The sequence below is a fragment of the Conger conger genome, chromosome 15 (assembly GCF_963514075.1).
Source record: "Conger conger chromosome 15, fConCon1.1, whole genome shotgun sequence".
Classification (NCBI taxonomy): domain Eukaryota; kingdom Metazoa; phylum Chordata; class Actinopteri; order Anguilliformes; family Congridae; genus Conger; species Conger conger.
In genome coordinates this window covers 7,139,979-7,156,275 of record NC_083774.1, presented here as the reverse complement: position 1 = coordinate 7,156,275, position 16,297 = coordinate 7,139,979, and the positions used below count along the sequence as shown (strand labels likewise).

The 16,297-nt window shown below is 45.3% G+C and overlaps 2 protein-coding genes across 6 annotated transcripts in view; both read right to left on the bottom strand.

Moving 5' to 3' along the window:
- abcc8 (ATP-binding cassette, sub-family C (CFTR/MRP), member 8) overlaps window positions 1-2,042 on the bottom strand; it is an 84,418-nt gene extending 82,376 nt beyond the window's left edge. The window contains exons 1-2 of one of the 4 annotated variants that reach the window (XM_061221626.1): window positions 828-877; window positions 506-545 (exon numbers count right to left, since the gene is read on the bottom strand). Coding sequence is in view for 2 of the 4 variants with exons in the window: in XM_061221628.1 (XP_061077612.1) it covers window positions 1,889-2,036 (148 nt within the window). In the remaining 2 variants the exon portion in view is untranslated. Of the gene's footprint in view, window positions 1-505; window positions 546-827; window positions 881-1,888 lie in introns of those variants that run through there. The other 3 variants (XM_061221628.1, XM_061221625.1, XM_061221627.1) reach the window with 3 other exon arrangements.
- A 6,900-nt stretch (window positions 2,043-8,942) lies between these two features.
- The window catches only part of ush1c (Usher syndrome 1C), a 35,484-nt gene continuing 28,129 nt past the window's right edge, over window positions 8,943-16,297 (bottom strand). The window contains exons 16-22 of one of the 2 annotated variants that reach the window (XM_061222863.1): window positions 15,415-15,456; window positions 14,775-14,828; window positions 14,521-14,620; window positions 13,372-13,481; window positions 12,840-12,895; window positions 12,374-12,477; window positions 8,943-10,260 (exon numbers count right to left, since the gene is read on the bottom strand). In XM_061222863.1, coding sequence (XP_061078847.1) covers window positions 12,384-12,477; window positions 12,840-12,895; window positions 13,372-13,481; window positions 14,521-14,620; window positions 14,775-14,828; window positions 15,415-15,456 — 456 coding nt within the window. In that variant the 3' untranslated portion in view covers window positions 8,943-10,260; window positions 12,374-12,383. The remainder of the gene's footprint in view (window positions 10,261-12,373; window positions 12,478-12,839; window positions 12,896-13,371; window positions 13,482-14,520; window positions 14,621-14,774; window positions 14,829-15,414; window positions 15,457-16,297) is intronic. The other variant, XM_061222862.1, reaches the window with a different exon arrangement.

Below are 16,297 nucleotides of genomic sequence, written 5' to 3'. Positions count from 1 at the left end.
TACCTGCAGTAAACTGACACACTCAGTCACCTTCAGCGTCTGCCTGTCAGCTGAACCTGCTTCATTGGCCGGTCTGTCACATACACACACACACACACACACACATAGACACACACACACACACTACCAGAGCTAGCTGCTGACATACACACCCTCTCCCTATGCGGTCGTTTAGAGCAACAACCACCTGTGAGACAAACATTAAGGTTTTATATATTCGTTTTTTTTCTTTTGAAGACATTTTAATTGTGCAGTATTCACAGAGTGTGACAAATAGCCTTTTGATAGTGTTTTGGCTGCGCTGGCTGAATGAACCATTCTTGTTTCGGGCCACAAAAATCCTACAGCCGGCTCTGCCCAATGCGGATTACCGGGCAGGTCCAGACTCTTTCTGAGATCACACACTGACAGCAGCCGTGAGCACAGACGTTCCCAGTCACACACTGAGCCCGAACAGGGCCGTAGCATCAAACGCCGCCGTTAGCGATGAGGGCTAGGCACTCACACCGGCATCAGTAAGGACCCACGTGGTGATGAACAGATAACTTGTCCACAGTACAAAAAACAAAAAACAAAAAACAAACCAATCTCAATTTTAGTATTTAAGTCTTATATTTCAACTTAAAACCTTACTTCTATTATCTTTTTTTTTACTAAATAAGACAAAATATTGCCAATGATGTAAAACAGTTTGACTTCTAGAGCTTAGAGCAAGCCAAAGCTAAGTTAGCTTGCTCAAGCTAACTTAGAACATGCTAATATTTTCCAAAAGATTAGATTAAGTCTAATTACACTTGTTAAGAGCGTGTGAACAGGCCCAGGCTTACACTAAGGTCAGGAAGTACAGAGCAGTAACCCAACTCCACCGATGATCATTGCTTCAGCCGCTGCTGCGTAAATCTGTCACGGAGGTCACATTCGTACGTCAAAAATAAAAACACGTCTCCCGGCCGCCTCGCAGTCCTGGCATCGCTCCCGACATTGATTACGCGTCCCTCAGAATGCCAGGAGTTTCGGCACATCCGCGTGCCGGCGAGCTGAGATCCGCTCAGAACTGAATCTGTCTGCCACGGTAAACAGTCCCCCTATTAGAATACTCACGGGTGCCATGAAGCTACGATTGTATATCAGATCTATTTTTATCCAGCGCTGTGAACAGTTATAGATAGTTATATCTTGTGACTCGTGCTAAAAGCATGATGTCATACATCTTGATAAGAGTGTGCGCTAAATGCCGGTAATGTAATGTAATAACGCAGCCCCTAGTTAAGCTAACCCTGTGTGTACAGTGCTATTCCAGCTAATAGACAGCGCATTCCTAATGCCCATTGGTAGTACTTTAGAAAAATACGACATCCAAAAACATCCAAGGACACCTGGAAACCAGGCCGAGATCCAATGATTTTTATAAATAACACCAGAGTACTTTAGACATCAATACAATTCCACCAATACTGTTCAAGAACCCATCAACAGATTTGTAAAGAGACAAGCTGTTCCTACATCTGTTTTCACCAATATTCTGAACAAGATTCTTCTTCACCTGACTGTTTATCTCTGCTTTAGTAAATCTCTCCTCGGAAACATCAGCAGGGACCTGCAGGGTCCGTGCACTCAGACGTCATTGGCGCTGTAAGAGTTAAAGCCTTTCATATTTGAATTTGGCTCAGGCCTCACAGACTGGCTTATCCTTAAGCCTCCTGCTCACTGTTCACACAATGCCCTGTCCTAACAGTACCCTGTGTGTGTGTGTGTGCGCGTGTGTGTGCGTGTGTGTGTGTGTGTGAGAGTGTGTAGGCATGCTTGTGTGCGTGCTTGGGTTCGTGCGTGTGCATGTGTGAGCGTGCGGGGGGGGGGGGGGGGGGGGGTGTAGAGCTAGCAGACTCACCGATGAAGAGGATGGGGAAGGTGATGAAGAGCAGGAAGACGTGTGGCACGACGGTGAGCGCGTCCAGGAAGCAGCCGTTGTTCAGCACCCCGGCGTCCACGTTGTACGCGGCCGAGCCGTTTTCGCTCCCACAGAACGCCACAGACATCCTGGGGCTGAGGCTCTGGCCCCCCGCAGCGCCCGGAGAGAGGAGGAGGAGGAGGAGGGGGAGGGGGCGGAGGAGGAGAGGGGAGAGGAGGCATAAAATAAAGAGAAAGAAAAGCAGAAACCCGCCCTCAGTGCATCTCACTCAGAGAGGGTCACGCTCGGTCGCCAGATCCGCATCCTCCGTGAGTAATCCTGCTCTTCTGTACATCGTAACCGTGGAGATGGGGCTGGTGGTGACCATGCGAGTGTGTGTGTGGGTGTGTGCGTGCGAATGTGTGTGTGTGTGTGTGTGTGTGTGCCTGTGTGTGTGTGCGTGTGTGCCTGCGTGTGTGTGTGTGTGCCTGCGTGTGTGTGTGTGTGTGTGTGTGTGTGTGTGCCTGCGTGTGTGTGTGTGTTAAGGGAGCAGGTCACAGTCCGGCGGGGCTGGAGCAGTGCTTCCTCCTCTTCTGCAGTTTAAGCAGGTTTTGGGGAGGGGAGGACCGCCCGCATCGCATATCCCCACCCCCTCTCTCCAGCATCCTCTTCAGAGTGTGCTCTGACGGAGGACCGGTGTTCACAGCGACGCACACACACACACACACACACACGCACACGCAGGCACACACACACACACACACACACACACACACACACGCAGGCACACACACACACACAAACGCAAAGGCAAATCCAAGCTGTCTCCGGTTCCTCAGACGCAAGTTCTATTCCAGGCCCAAAGTCCAGCGACAATCCAGAGGTGACCTTGGGCAGAGGGGACGGAGAGAGAGAGAGAGAGAGAGGGACAGAGAGAGAGAGGGATAGAGAGATGGAGAGAGAGAGAGAGAAAGCGAGGGATATCCGTGCGAGATTATTGATGCGAGCGTGTCCTTGCAGGAAGGCAAACTGCACAGGCAGAGAGAGAGAGAGAGAGAGAGGAGCGTGTTCTCTGTGGGTATGTGACTGCAGAGGTGGTCTCTCACGTCATCGAGAGAGGTGAGGAGAGAAAGAGGGAGAGTTAGAGGGAGAGAGAGAGGAGAGGGAGAGAGGAGAGGAGAGAGCGAGACAAAGTCAGAGGGAGAGATCGAGACAGAGTCAGACAGAGAGAGAAAGGAGAGGAGAGGGAGAAGAGATATTGAGAGAGAGAGAGAGAGAGAGAGAGAGAGAGGCGAGGAAACATGCAATACATGTGTAATTACTGCTGTGCCTCATGCGTGGAGCAGAGCTGAGTAAATACAGAAATCGGTTCTTGACTTTGTGCAGTATGTGAAAAAACACTAAGAGAACCCCCTAAAATGAAGCCTGGCAGTGATATGCAGATGGGCTCTATGGGCTTATCAAATATGAAAGCAGTGCCATAGCCAGAGAGAAAATTAGGTCATTTTGAGAACCTGCCATAAAAATGAGATATTAACCCTTTGAAGAGTAGGTTTTTTTTTTTTTAAAGTGTTCTAGAACTCCACTGATTTCAGTCACCGGTAGTGATTGTGACATCAGCAGTGGAATATCCAGTTGAGAACATTCTAATGACCTACTCTATATGTCATTAGACCCAGGCACTGCAGGTGAAATCTAATACTGGCACATTTACAATACTGTCGATTAATGTGTGCTGTGCCTGTAACAAGAGGTGAAATAAAAAGTGAAGGGTTAATAATGGAGCTCATCCGGCACATTAGCTAATGGTGTGCAATGTGGCATGTGTGCTTGCGCACGACAACAAGAGAATATACATAGAAAGCCTTGAAGCGTGTTGTCCAGCGCCAATCCATCATGCAGCACATGACATGCTAACCGCGCATGCTAGGCGCAGGCCGAGACAGGTGGACGCAGGCGAGGACCGAGGGATCGAATGCCACTGAGCGGTTTCACTTCCTCCTGGCCCTAAATCTCACCTTGGGACACCCTTCGGGTTTGGAACGTGCCAAAGAGGGTGCGGTGTCACCGCCACACCCCCCAACGAATGACTTTACTCCTCCTCCAGGGAGGCATCCGCACGCTCAGAGGTAAAGGCACAAATACGCATCACTGGGGTGGTACCCTATAGTGGTAAAGGTACGTGACCGCAAGGTCGGTGGTTTGCTCCCCGGTGCAGCCACAATAAGATCCGGGCAGCCGTTGGGCCCTTCAGCAAGGCCCCTAACCCTGCATTGCTCCAGGGGAGGATTGTCTCCTGCTTAGTCTAATCAACTGTGGATAAATAAAAGCGTCAGCCAAATGACATGTAATGTAATGTAATGTAATGTAATAATAGCCCTAGCCTGAAATATGTCATACATTTGTACCCAAAGAGAACATTACTGTACTTTTCTATGTTCCTTTTTTAGAAATGTCCATCCATCCATCCATTATCTGAACCCGCTTATCCTGAACAGGGTCGCAGGGGGGCTAGGGCCTATCCCAGCATACATTGGGCGAAAGGCAGGAATACACCCTGGACAGGTCGCCAGTCCATCACAGGGCACACACACCATTCACTCACCCACTCATACCTACGGGCAATTTAGACTCTCCAATCAGCCTAACCTGCATGTCTTTGGACTCTGGGAGGAAACCGGAGAACCCAGAGGAAACCCACGCAGACACGGGGAGAACATACAAACTCCGCACAGAGAGGCCCCGGCCGACGGGGATTCGAACCCAGGACCTCCTTGCTGTGAGGCGGCAGTTCTACCCACTGCACCATCCGTGCCGCCCCCTTTTTTAGAAATGTGTTCACTGAAAAACACAGTTGTACCTCCACGGTCACTTTATGTCTGAGTGCGTGCTCGTCTATGGTGTACGTTAGCGACGCGCTGGTCTAGCGGAGCGTTCACTGCTGCTGCGCGACTCAACCCCTGGGCCACTGACAGCCACTGACAGCCACTGACAGTCACTGACAGCCACTGACAGCCACTGACAGTCGATTGGACTAAGCAGGGGCCAATCCCCTCCGGAGCAATGTACAGTTACTCAAGGGCCCAACCAATGTGCTGATCTTACTGTGGTTACAGGGCTTGAACCTGTGACCTTCCGAGTCCTGGTCACGTACCTTAGGCACTAGGCTACATTGTAGGCTGCCCCCAGCCCCTAGACCCAGGCCTTGGTTGCTACACACACATTTTACTGAGGATGTGGAAGTGCTTTGGGGATAGAATTACAAGAGCACTCAGCAAGAAACCTTTAAATAACACATTCCTCTAACCGTATAAGCTCAACACTGCACTGAGGACAAAATATCTGGGTCAATTATGTATGAAAAAACATGTTGGCAAAAATAATTTGGCAAACCTCTGCCAGTTCTCGGAGCACTTTTGACTAAACATGTTACGAACCAAACCATAGAGAAGACTTTTGTCTTGTTCCGATAACTGACGTTATTCATGAAAGTAGATGTTTCCTATGAGGTAGGAATTTTACTGACCCAGTTTCCCTGGCAACCCATTCACATCTTTGAAAAAAGAAAAGAAAAACCCTTCTCAGTGACCTCATCTTCACTCAATTTAGAGAGGGGTCAAAGTTCAGGGCTGGACAATGACATGGGACAACTACAGCAACTGGTCAGGGCACCATGTGTCTGCATATGTGTGTGTGTGTGTGTGTATATATGAGTGTGTGTGTGTGTGTGTGTGTGTGTGTGTGTGTGTGTGTGTGTGTGTGTGTTTGAGGCAGGCACAGAGGTGCAGAATTGGGAGCAGCCAAACCAATCTGGCAAGCGGCCCGCATTAGTGGCCTGATTCTCTGCACCGGGATGCAGTGCAGACAACCAGGAGCCTTCGTAATGACATTAAATAATAACTCACCACGACACACAGCGTTCAAATTAGGACCAAACTAAATAATACAGTAAGACATTTCATTACCGTACGCGATATTTAATAAGGCAGCTGACTGGTATCTGGCTCGGTCCGGCTCTCCGTCTGACTGCCAGGAAAACCATCCTCAGGATGTCAGCTGAAGTGTACAGTCCGGGCCACCCCGACTGGAATCAAACCTGCAGGACCCACACCATTCGACTATGCCTCACTGCTGTCTCCGTGCCACGTTCTAATGATTCAGTGGCCACACAGGCCAGGGCAAAGTAGTTCGTTCAGAGAGCGACCTACGTCTGAATTTTTACCTGAAATCAAGCAAAATCTGTTATTTACAGCTTTCAGGTGTTGCGTTGTACTGGCCCTGGACACAGAGTGTGCTGATTTCTAAGGATCTGCAACAGGCCAACATGCCAGGTGAGGTGAGGTAAGTGCTGAGTTACTGTACAACAAAGACCAAAACGGAGGCCCTCTGTTTATATTCCTGTTAATGTCTTCATGGTCTTTTTTCAGAACCTTATGTGTGGGTTTGGTCATTATTATTACCAATAATTTATAATGAGCTGCACTTATTCAGGATGTTGCACAGCTCATACGATCTACTAAGATGGTTATTTACTTTCTGATACTGGCTGTCTGGATTACGAGTATTCCTGGGGTGTACAGTGAGGGTCACAACTGGAATCAAACCCGCAGGACCCACATAATTCAGGACTATGGCACACTGTCGCGCCCATGCCACTTTGCAATGCTGCAGCGACCGCAGATGTGATAAGTGTCCGCGGGGCGATCATGGGCAACGCGTGACCTCCGGTCGACCGTCTCCAGGGTGATGACGGAGGAATCGCGGAGAAGCAAACCTCGGAAAACCCATTTAGACGCCTGGGTGCACCGTACTAGAGTTAAACATCCCAGTAACAAAAGTTCAGGCTGACACGCACGCACGCACGCTTATGAAGGCGAACAAGCATATACATGCACGCACGCACGCAACACGACAACAGCTGACAACAGCTCATTGACTGTGAAAAAGAGCAGCCTATATATAAGACAATATAATATCTAATGTATGAAAACTGAAATACGAGATTACCTTCATGTTCCATATAGTAATGTGATATTTAATGGAGTATGTTGTCCGCTTTGATATGACATATCCAAACTAATTTAACATAACATATATTCACGTGTATGCATGCCTTTTTATCCTCAGTTGAACTGCCTCCAAAATCGTGAAGGGTAAAATAATGGCATTGAAATAGGTTTAATGGATGAGAATCGATCCGATGCCGTTCCCGCGGTGCTGCGGTATGCGATAATCAAACGGAATTCAGGCTTTGAGGTGACGCCTTGGCAAGGCCTGGACCTTAGACATGCGTTTCATTTTCCTCTTTTAATGATCCGTTAACCTCAAACTCCACAGTCTCAACCAACATGCAGTACGGCGGAAAGGAAAACACAATTACAGTGTATATTTTTGTAAAGTTTGCAAAAAGAGATTTAGACCAGTAATGTGATAGGTAAACTCCTAAGTAGGTAAACTTCCTACCTAAGTTTACCTATAGGAATAACAACAACAACAACTACTACTACTACTACTACTACTACTACTACTACTACAAATAATAATAATAATAATAATAATAATAATAATATTAATAATAATACACCTTATGAACCCCTGAGCACTTAGGCCTACGCTTTTTTCTTGATGGGCTACATCCTACGTGATGCATTGTTGAAACTCAGGTAAGGTGGGTTTTCAAAAGCCGGAATTGAAAAAGAGATGAAAAACAGCAAAATCAAAAAATCACATTCCGCATTTTCACAACTGCATGCCTACGACAAATAAGCGACAACGAACCATGACCCCTACATTTTAAATCAATCATCAAACAGCGACACCAACCAAGTAAAACATTTTAAAACGGAGGCACCTACCGGTTTGTACCGTTGTAGCATCTTGACTTACAGACCAGACGCCAGACGCAATAACGTTCATAAACTACTCCAAGTACAGCTTTGGGATCTCCATTTGAGTGATAGACTCCTTCAACGCAGAAGCAGCATTATGAACTAAAAGCGTTTTGCACCGTCTTCCTTCACTCTTAATACACGACAGCAACTGACACAATCAGTCGAATTTGTCAAAGGTCTTAAAAACAAAAGGCCATTCCACGCCGACACAGAAAGGCGATTCTCTGTAAACTCAATTTCGCTTGTAAATTATTTTAACCCGACGTTCAGCACGCAAACACGCGGAAAAAAATAGTTAAAACCGACGGGAATAATCGATGGTTCCTCGAACCTTAAGGTCCGCCCCATTTCCTCTTGGTGGAGCTAGCCATGGTTCTGAAACGAAATTGAGCGCCGGGAGAATTGGAAACGACCCACTTCGTGTTTTTGAAACCCATTATTGGCAAGCGGCTCACCGTTCGACGTAATGCCAGGACACAACGGGACAACGTGGACACGTCTGCCACTACATTCGAAACCTAGATTGAGCGCGCGCCAGTGGCAGAAATTGTGAATTGCATAAAAATGTGAAATATCCAATTTGACTACCTTCGTATGGAACCTATACTCATTCAAATGTTTGATGTTAATTATATCGTTGATTGTTAAGTTGCTTAGCGGTAAGATAATATAAAACAGCTATTTGCCGGATTAGTTTTTTTAAAATATGAAAATATCATAAATATTCGTGATTCAACTGCACGATGCGACATTACGTATGAAAACGTCTTTAAATACATATTTAGGCTAGCTATTTTATATAGGTGAACTGTATTAAATGTGCTCCCGAAAAGGTAAGTCACACCGAAATGCATTGGGCACAAGTGAATACAATGTCAGTTATATAAAAGGTGTATTTACGCGGACATTCACTTTACTGTTTTTAGTAGAGGAGCACCACCGCCCCCTGTTGGCGATCGGTTTCCAAGTACCGTTGTCGTACGGTACACAGGCTGACGGGATGTTCAAATTCAGAAAAAAACCTCCAGATGTGGTTTCGACGGTTTCTGATTTTTCCGTGGCAACCAGCCCAAACCATTCCTTACCCAAGAGTGAATCCATTCCTATGATGATTAGAAACAAGACTTAAAAGTTTCTTGCTGCACAACAAAGACACTTGCACATTTTCAGTCGTTGTACATCTTTATTGATTTTGAGAGAGCACGAATTCCTCCATTTATCACTTGAAAATCAGTAATATAATACACGGGTGCAGACAACAAGCATCCATTAACAATCAGACATAACAGCACGACAGCAACACCACTGGAAGATTTCTGAACCAGGGGCACAAGACTTCTCACATATTTCCACATCACAGAAAAATCATGCGTCTGACCAGTTTAGCCTAACATTGATGTAGTGCTTTGGTGATCACTAATATTACTAATTACTAATATTTTAAAGGTAAGGGTTATAACCTTGCAATGCATCTCAAATCTCTCAAAAATGAACCCCTCATTATAAAAAAAATGGCAATGAAATGTTTGTGTACTTATTGACGTTTTGTTAAAAAAAAATTTTTAAACATTACCAACATGCCACACACTGGTAAAGTGAAGAAATGCGATGACTGGTTATTTTTGTGCTGTTTTATTTTGGCAAAAGAGAAGAGCTGAGCCCAGGTGGCCCAGCCAGGCAGACCTTTAGACAGAATAGTCATCTGGCCATAGTCCCACTCCCCTCCTCCACCTGTGACAGATTACACAGGACCTGCTTACTGCCATGGACAGGGGCATGGTCAACCCTTTTAGCCCTTTGAAGAGTAGTAGTGTTTCTGGAATCTTTTTTGAAAAATTCGGAATCAGAGTTCAATCATCACCATTGATTGTTATATCAACATTAGAATGTTCAGTTAAGAACATTCAAATCACATGATTTGTGACCTCACAGCTGGAAGGGTTAACCACATCACCATGCTACACACACAGTACTCCAGGCACTACAGTAACCCTTATCCAATACATGCTGTTCTAACATAAGGACAAATAGCAATGCATACAGATAAAAATCCAGATATTCTGCAGGATTTTGGCAGCTGTGTTATTCACATGCATGTGATGCATAACTATGTACAGGTTCCTTTTGCATGGTCTCATGTCACCAGCATCGGGTTAGAGGTCAAAGGTCATAGGTCAGTTGCAGGTGAAGCAGGTAGCCCTGTCAGCACAAAGACTAATGATTTTACACATTAAGCTGGTCTTCAGACCACAGCATCAGGCTGGCCGTCATCTTGGAGGAAATCTCCAAACACGTCTAACAGAGGTCTCTATAGGTGGCTCCATCCTGTACATACTGACCTTATCTGGACCCATTTTGAGCAATACATTTTTTGTTTTTTATTTCTGTAAAAGCAACATGAATTAGATGAGAGAAAACAGTGCTCCTCGTTGAAAAGCGTCTGTATGGCAGGGGGGCAGGTGACCGTCTCAGAAAAATGTCCTGCAGGGAAAGAGGAACACACAGTGGGGTCATTCAGGGTCATTTCCTATTTTTAGAGACTCCATTTCATAAGCTGTGGAGTAAAATCACACCACACTGTGAAAGCAGAAGGGCGCTGTATTCTCTTTCTGTGAGTGAAGGGAATGCCACTGTGAGATTGTGAGCATGCTGAATGTAAAATGGAGTGTTTATGCACAAACATACCTCATTGCCAAACAATACCTGGAGTCATTCATACAGAGTACAAGATTTTATACATACAACATTGTCATTTAACTTGGAATTGCTATATTCAGTTAAATTCGGTTATGCTTGTAACATGTTTCCAGATTATTTTTATCCAGTCAATTGTCTTTTTGCAGTCAATTGATCCAGGATATCGGAGTGGCAAAAGTATTACAGTACTATCGAACAGGAGAAGAACACCTAGCCAAACATTTAAAGAGCTTAAAGAGGACCTTTCAGAAACCCTGGGAATGTGATTGGCTGGCTATACCAAGCATTTGATTGATATCAGCCAGTCTTTCAAGGACCACGTAAATGTTGCGCATGCTGAAATGTTTCTATTCAGTTTAGTTTGAAAACAATGAATCGAATGATAACAAAAAGCATTTGTTATCATTCATTCGATCTTTCGATGACAAATAAATAAATAAATAAAGGGATCATTAAAACCAGTGGGTAGTGTTTGGGGTAAGGGTCTGAGGGGCGCTTAAAGAGACAGGGCCTGAGCACTAAACACACTGAGACACCTGTATCTCATCAGCGACTCAGATCCACCTGTATGAGTCACAGCATGTAACAGCCCCCTATCAACCAATCAGAATCACCGAAGTTGGAATCAGCCAATCAGCCAAGGCCTTTTTCTGTCTATCGGGATTTAGCTCAGATCATAAATCGTTGCGCTTCAGACCTAATAGGGCAAATTTAGGGAGTGTCAATCACAGCACGGCACCCTTTATAACAACTACTCAACTCCAAGTCCTGCAGTCCACAGTGTCTACAAAACATGTATGCTCAGTAAACCTACCCTGTATACATACAGGTTAATAAAAACACAACCATTAGCAGAGTGACTATATAGAACTGTTGGTTATACACTGGTCATTAAGGGAGAGCACATTCTGGAGAGCACTTTCTGTTTGTACGTAAGATGAGTTCCATTACAAACAAGGCTTCATTATGTCGGGTGGTTAAGGTAAATGACTGGGACAGGCAAGGTTGGTGGTTCGAATCCCAGTGTAGCCACAATAAGATCCACACAGCTGTTGGGCCCTTGAGCAAGGCCCTTAACCCTGCACTGCTCCAGGGGAGGATTGTCTCCTGCTTAGTCTAATCAACTGTACGTTGCTCTGGATAAGAGCGTCTGCCAAATGCCAATAATGTAATGAAGCTGAAACCTGAAGAATTCACACAACAGATGCAACTATCCACATGTCTCTGTGCTTTACTAACATTTAAAAACCATGTTGGGCTTTTTAACCATTAATCCATTCTGCCTTGTACCACTCAAGTGTAAACAAACAGTGCTGTAATTCCTCACCATATCTGCAAAGCAAGATCATTACCTAATGAAAAAAAGTAATATTACTACAGCGAAGGAAAGATATAAATATAAACCATTACTTCAAATCATTATGAGCATTATTAAGATGTTGCTTCCCTCTGCAGACCATACTTAATTTAATAATGCCCAGACAAAAGATCCATTTGCGCAAATTAGATCTATATCCTTCTATTTAGCGGTCAACGGAAGAAATCCAGAAACGGAAACCACTTAATTTCCAGTGCCGGTTGAAACCGAGATTTATTAAATTTATGTTCCTTTATTTTTACTTTTGAGAAACAAAAGACAAACTGAAGTTGAATTTGCGTTACTGATTGTAAAAAATTATGTTTTTATTTTTTTATTTTAGAGAAAACTGCAAGCCACATTGTGGCATGCCTCAAATTCACGGACAAAAAGGCCTTTTACATTTTAACACCCGGGGGTTTTGGCAGCTGTGGCGTTCCTGGTGGGCGGAGACTGTCACATGCATGAGTATACTGGAACATGCTTCCACTGCAGTGTCTCATGCCAGGGGTCAGGGGTCAGGGGTCAGGGGTCAGTTACCCTCAGGCAGCTACATCTGGAGCAGGTAGCCTTGTCTGTACACAGAGGCACTGCCTTCAAACACCCGTCTCTGTTGAGTGGGACTGACTGCGGGGGACTTGGGGCTAAACACAGACGACAGGTTCACCGGATTACTGCTCGCTCGCTCACCGCACTGCGCCGGGCTGTGTGCGAGGAGGCCTGGGAGGCTGCTGACACCACCCCCGCGAATCTTAAAAATATCCACATGAATTTAGAGTGATGTGAAATTATATCATACTATGCTATATTATGCTTTTATACAGAGTCCAAATGCATGTTTTAGGTCGCCGTGGGTTTCAGATGAAGCTTGTATCTGTAAATAAACATGGTTCCCAGTAGAAGTTTGTGGGTGTTGAAAAGGGTGAGTCTGTGCAAACGCAGCAGATGAACAGAGTGAGAGAGAGAGAGAGAGAGAGAGAGGGGGGAGGGGGGGAAGAGTACGTACACCTCATCCTCATACTCCTTTGGAGGGGACGCTGCAATCACCAGGTCAATCCAGTCCTGCAGAGAGACACACACACACACACCCCACACAGCCACACATGCGCACAGGCATGCACACACACACACGCAGGCACACACACGCACACATACACACACAGACACAGACAGACACAGACACACACACACACACACACACACACACAGACACACAGCCACACATGCGCACAGGCATGCACACACACACACGCAGGCACACACATGCGCACACACACACACACGTGATGAGTTTGGAGACACACCCGAGGAGAGCTGACAGACAGGTAGACAGAGAGACAGGTAGACACAGGGGACAGACAGGCAGGCAGACAGACAGATAGACAAGTAGACAGACAGGAGGGCAGGCAGGCAGGCAGGCAGATAGACACAAGTAGACAGATACAGACAGACAGTCAGAGAGAGACACACACAGGTAGACAGAGGTAGGCAGACAGGCAGACAGACACATAGACAGACAGACACACAGACAGACTCACCCCGCCGCTGTTCCAGGCTCGGGCCAGAGAGCTCTGTCCCTCTGTGAGCGTGGCGTCTGTCAGGATCTTCCCATTAACCGCCATCACCTCATCCCCCTGCACTATCCCACCTGGAGAACAGGGCACACACACACACTGTCAGTCTATACACATACACACACACACACACACACACACACACACACACACACAGTCTTTACACACCTACACAGAGCTGTCCTCACACCCCCAAACACACCTACACACGCACCTTCAGTCCTTACACCCCTAAACACGCCTGCACATTACCCACCTATTTCAAACACATAACCCATTCTACTGCTACTACTACTGCTGCTGCTACTACTGCTACTGCTACTACTACTGCTACTGCTACTAATACTGCTGCTACTGCTACTGCTGCTACTGCTACTACTACTACTACTACTGCTGCTACTGCTACTACTACTACTACTACTACTACTACTACTACTTCTACTGCTACTGCTACTACTACTACTGCTACTACTGCTGCTACAGCTACTGCTACTAATACTGCTGCTACTGCTGCTGCTACTACTACTACTACTACTATTACTGCTACTACTGTTGCTGCTGCTGCTACTGCTACTACTACTAATACTGCTGCTACTGCTGCTACTGCTACTACTACTACTACTACTACTACTAATAATAATAATAATAATAATACAGATAACAAAAGCAACAATAAGTGCTGTTGCTCATGTACTGCAATTAGGCACTACTTTACCAGCCTTACAGTATACAGATACAGTAACTGCTGCATGTATAGTGCTCAAACATAATGCTGTTGCTGCAAGCATGAGTTTCATTTTTTAAAATCTGAGTTGACAGATCATTCATTAAGAAATGTTTGGGGGGGGTAAGGGAACTCAATTGTTTGGTGGATGTTCTGGTAAGATAATGTGACCACCATGAAGGCTTATGGTTTTCTGAGTGTGTGTGTGTGTCTGTGTGTGTGTGTGACAGAGAGAGCGTGTGTCTGTGTGTTTGAGTGTGTGTATGTATGTGTGTGTCTGCGTGTGTGTGCATGTGTTCATGTATGTGTTTACGCATGTGTGTCCGTGTGTACGTAGGTGTGTGTGTGCGTGCGTGTGTGTGTGTGTTTCCAATGCTGTGTGCACTCACCATGCTTGTCCGCAGAGCCCCCTTCATAAATGGCCGATACCACCAGCTTTCCCAGGGGGGAGTCTATGCCCCCCTCCACCGCAAGGTCAAGCTGTCCAACCTCCGGGGTGAAGAAAAGGACACGGTAACATCACTTTTACCCATTAATTACTGAATCCATCACGGTTTACACCTGCGATTCTTGGGAGCAGTTTTTCAAGATGTCCCTTTGCAGTTGGATGGCATCTTCCCTCCCCCACTGTCGTTATAGTTACCTTTTTTATCCTCAGCTGCCGAACATCCCTCCCTGCAATCTGCTCTGATGTGAACTGTTAATGACATCACAAAGAACCGGTGACCTCTGAGGTTAACGGTTAGTGACATCACAAAAAACCGGTGAACTCTGAGGTGAACTGGTGATGACATCACAAAGAACTGATGAGCTCTTAGGTGAACTGGTGATGACATCACAAAGAACTGGTGAGCTCTGAGGTGAACTGTTAATGACATCACAAACTGGTGAGCAGGAAAATTCCTCTGCATAGCAACAGAACGATGAAGCATTCCACCCACGCATCCGGGAAGTGACATAACCCGGTAAAGGGTCACAGAATGGTAGACACTGTGCATTTACAAAATAGATGGCATGTAAACAGGATCACAATATGTCACAGATTTCATACATGATGTATGTTACTATGGAAACACATTTTGATGGACGTACAGATTGCTCTTTTGACATATGTAATTTATCCTCCTGTGAAATCTTTGACTGGAAATAGATTTGCTATTTGCCTGTGCATTCAGGCCAGCAATTTGCATTTTAATGCATTTTAACGCAGTGCTTTAACAGACATCAGCATGACCAATGTCCACTTGAAATTCCCCCTGAAATACTGGTAATTACAGGCCTACCATGGAGTAGGGATCAAAGTCTTCCACGTATTTCTGGAAACCCTGTAAGACAAAGTAAAACCTGCTGAATTTGATGAATACATTATAGAAGGGAAAAATACATTTGAGAAGCATTAAACCATTACACTGACGGCAGCAATAACCTGCTCCTGTGATTTAGGCCAACACATGAAATGGAACCACAGGTCTGACAGTTTTGTGGGTTGGACACAGTCAGAGATATATACCACCAGTCACATTACTTCAGATATACCACCAGTGACATGGCTTCTACCTCCCAGGGGTTTAGAATACACACATATCAGGGTAATGCTCTTGTCAGTGTCTGGTTAAAATGTCTGGAAGCCATTACTGTACACACACACAAAACATATTCATAGTTAATATAGACAATTAGCAAGAAAAAAAGAAAAAAGAAAAGAGTGGATGACATCTAGATTTATTCTGACAACCACTGTAACACCTCTCAGTTCGTTAGGCTCAGACATGAATAGATGTGAGTTATCATAAATCAATGGAAAATGTTTACAAACCAAAGGCTTTGCAGTGTGGGATGAGAGGATAAATCCCTATGGTAATTTACATTTAAAGCGCACAGTGGATTCAAGGCCTTTCTGTGGAGGTGCGACTGGAAATGAAACCCAGAGAATGTATTTGGACATCAGCCAAGGTGACTGAGTGCCTAGTGCCCATCTTCTCCCATCTGCTTTCCTCTTATTAGAAGACTGACCTCTAAAATGAAAGAACTAATTGATAGTTGTTGGATGAGCTCCTGAACACTGAATAACGTTTATTGTTGTTGTTAGTTACAACTGGTATTTGTCATTAGCAGTGTTACTAGAGTAGCAGAAGTAATAAAATAGCTAAGTGCACATGTGCAGGT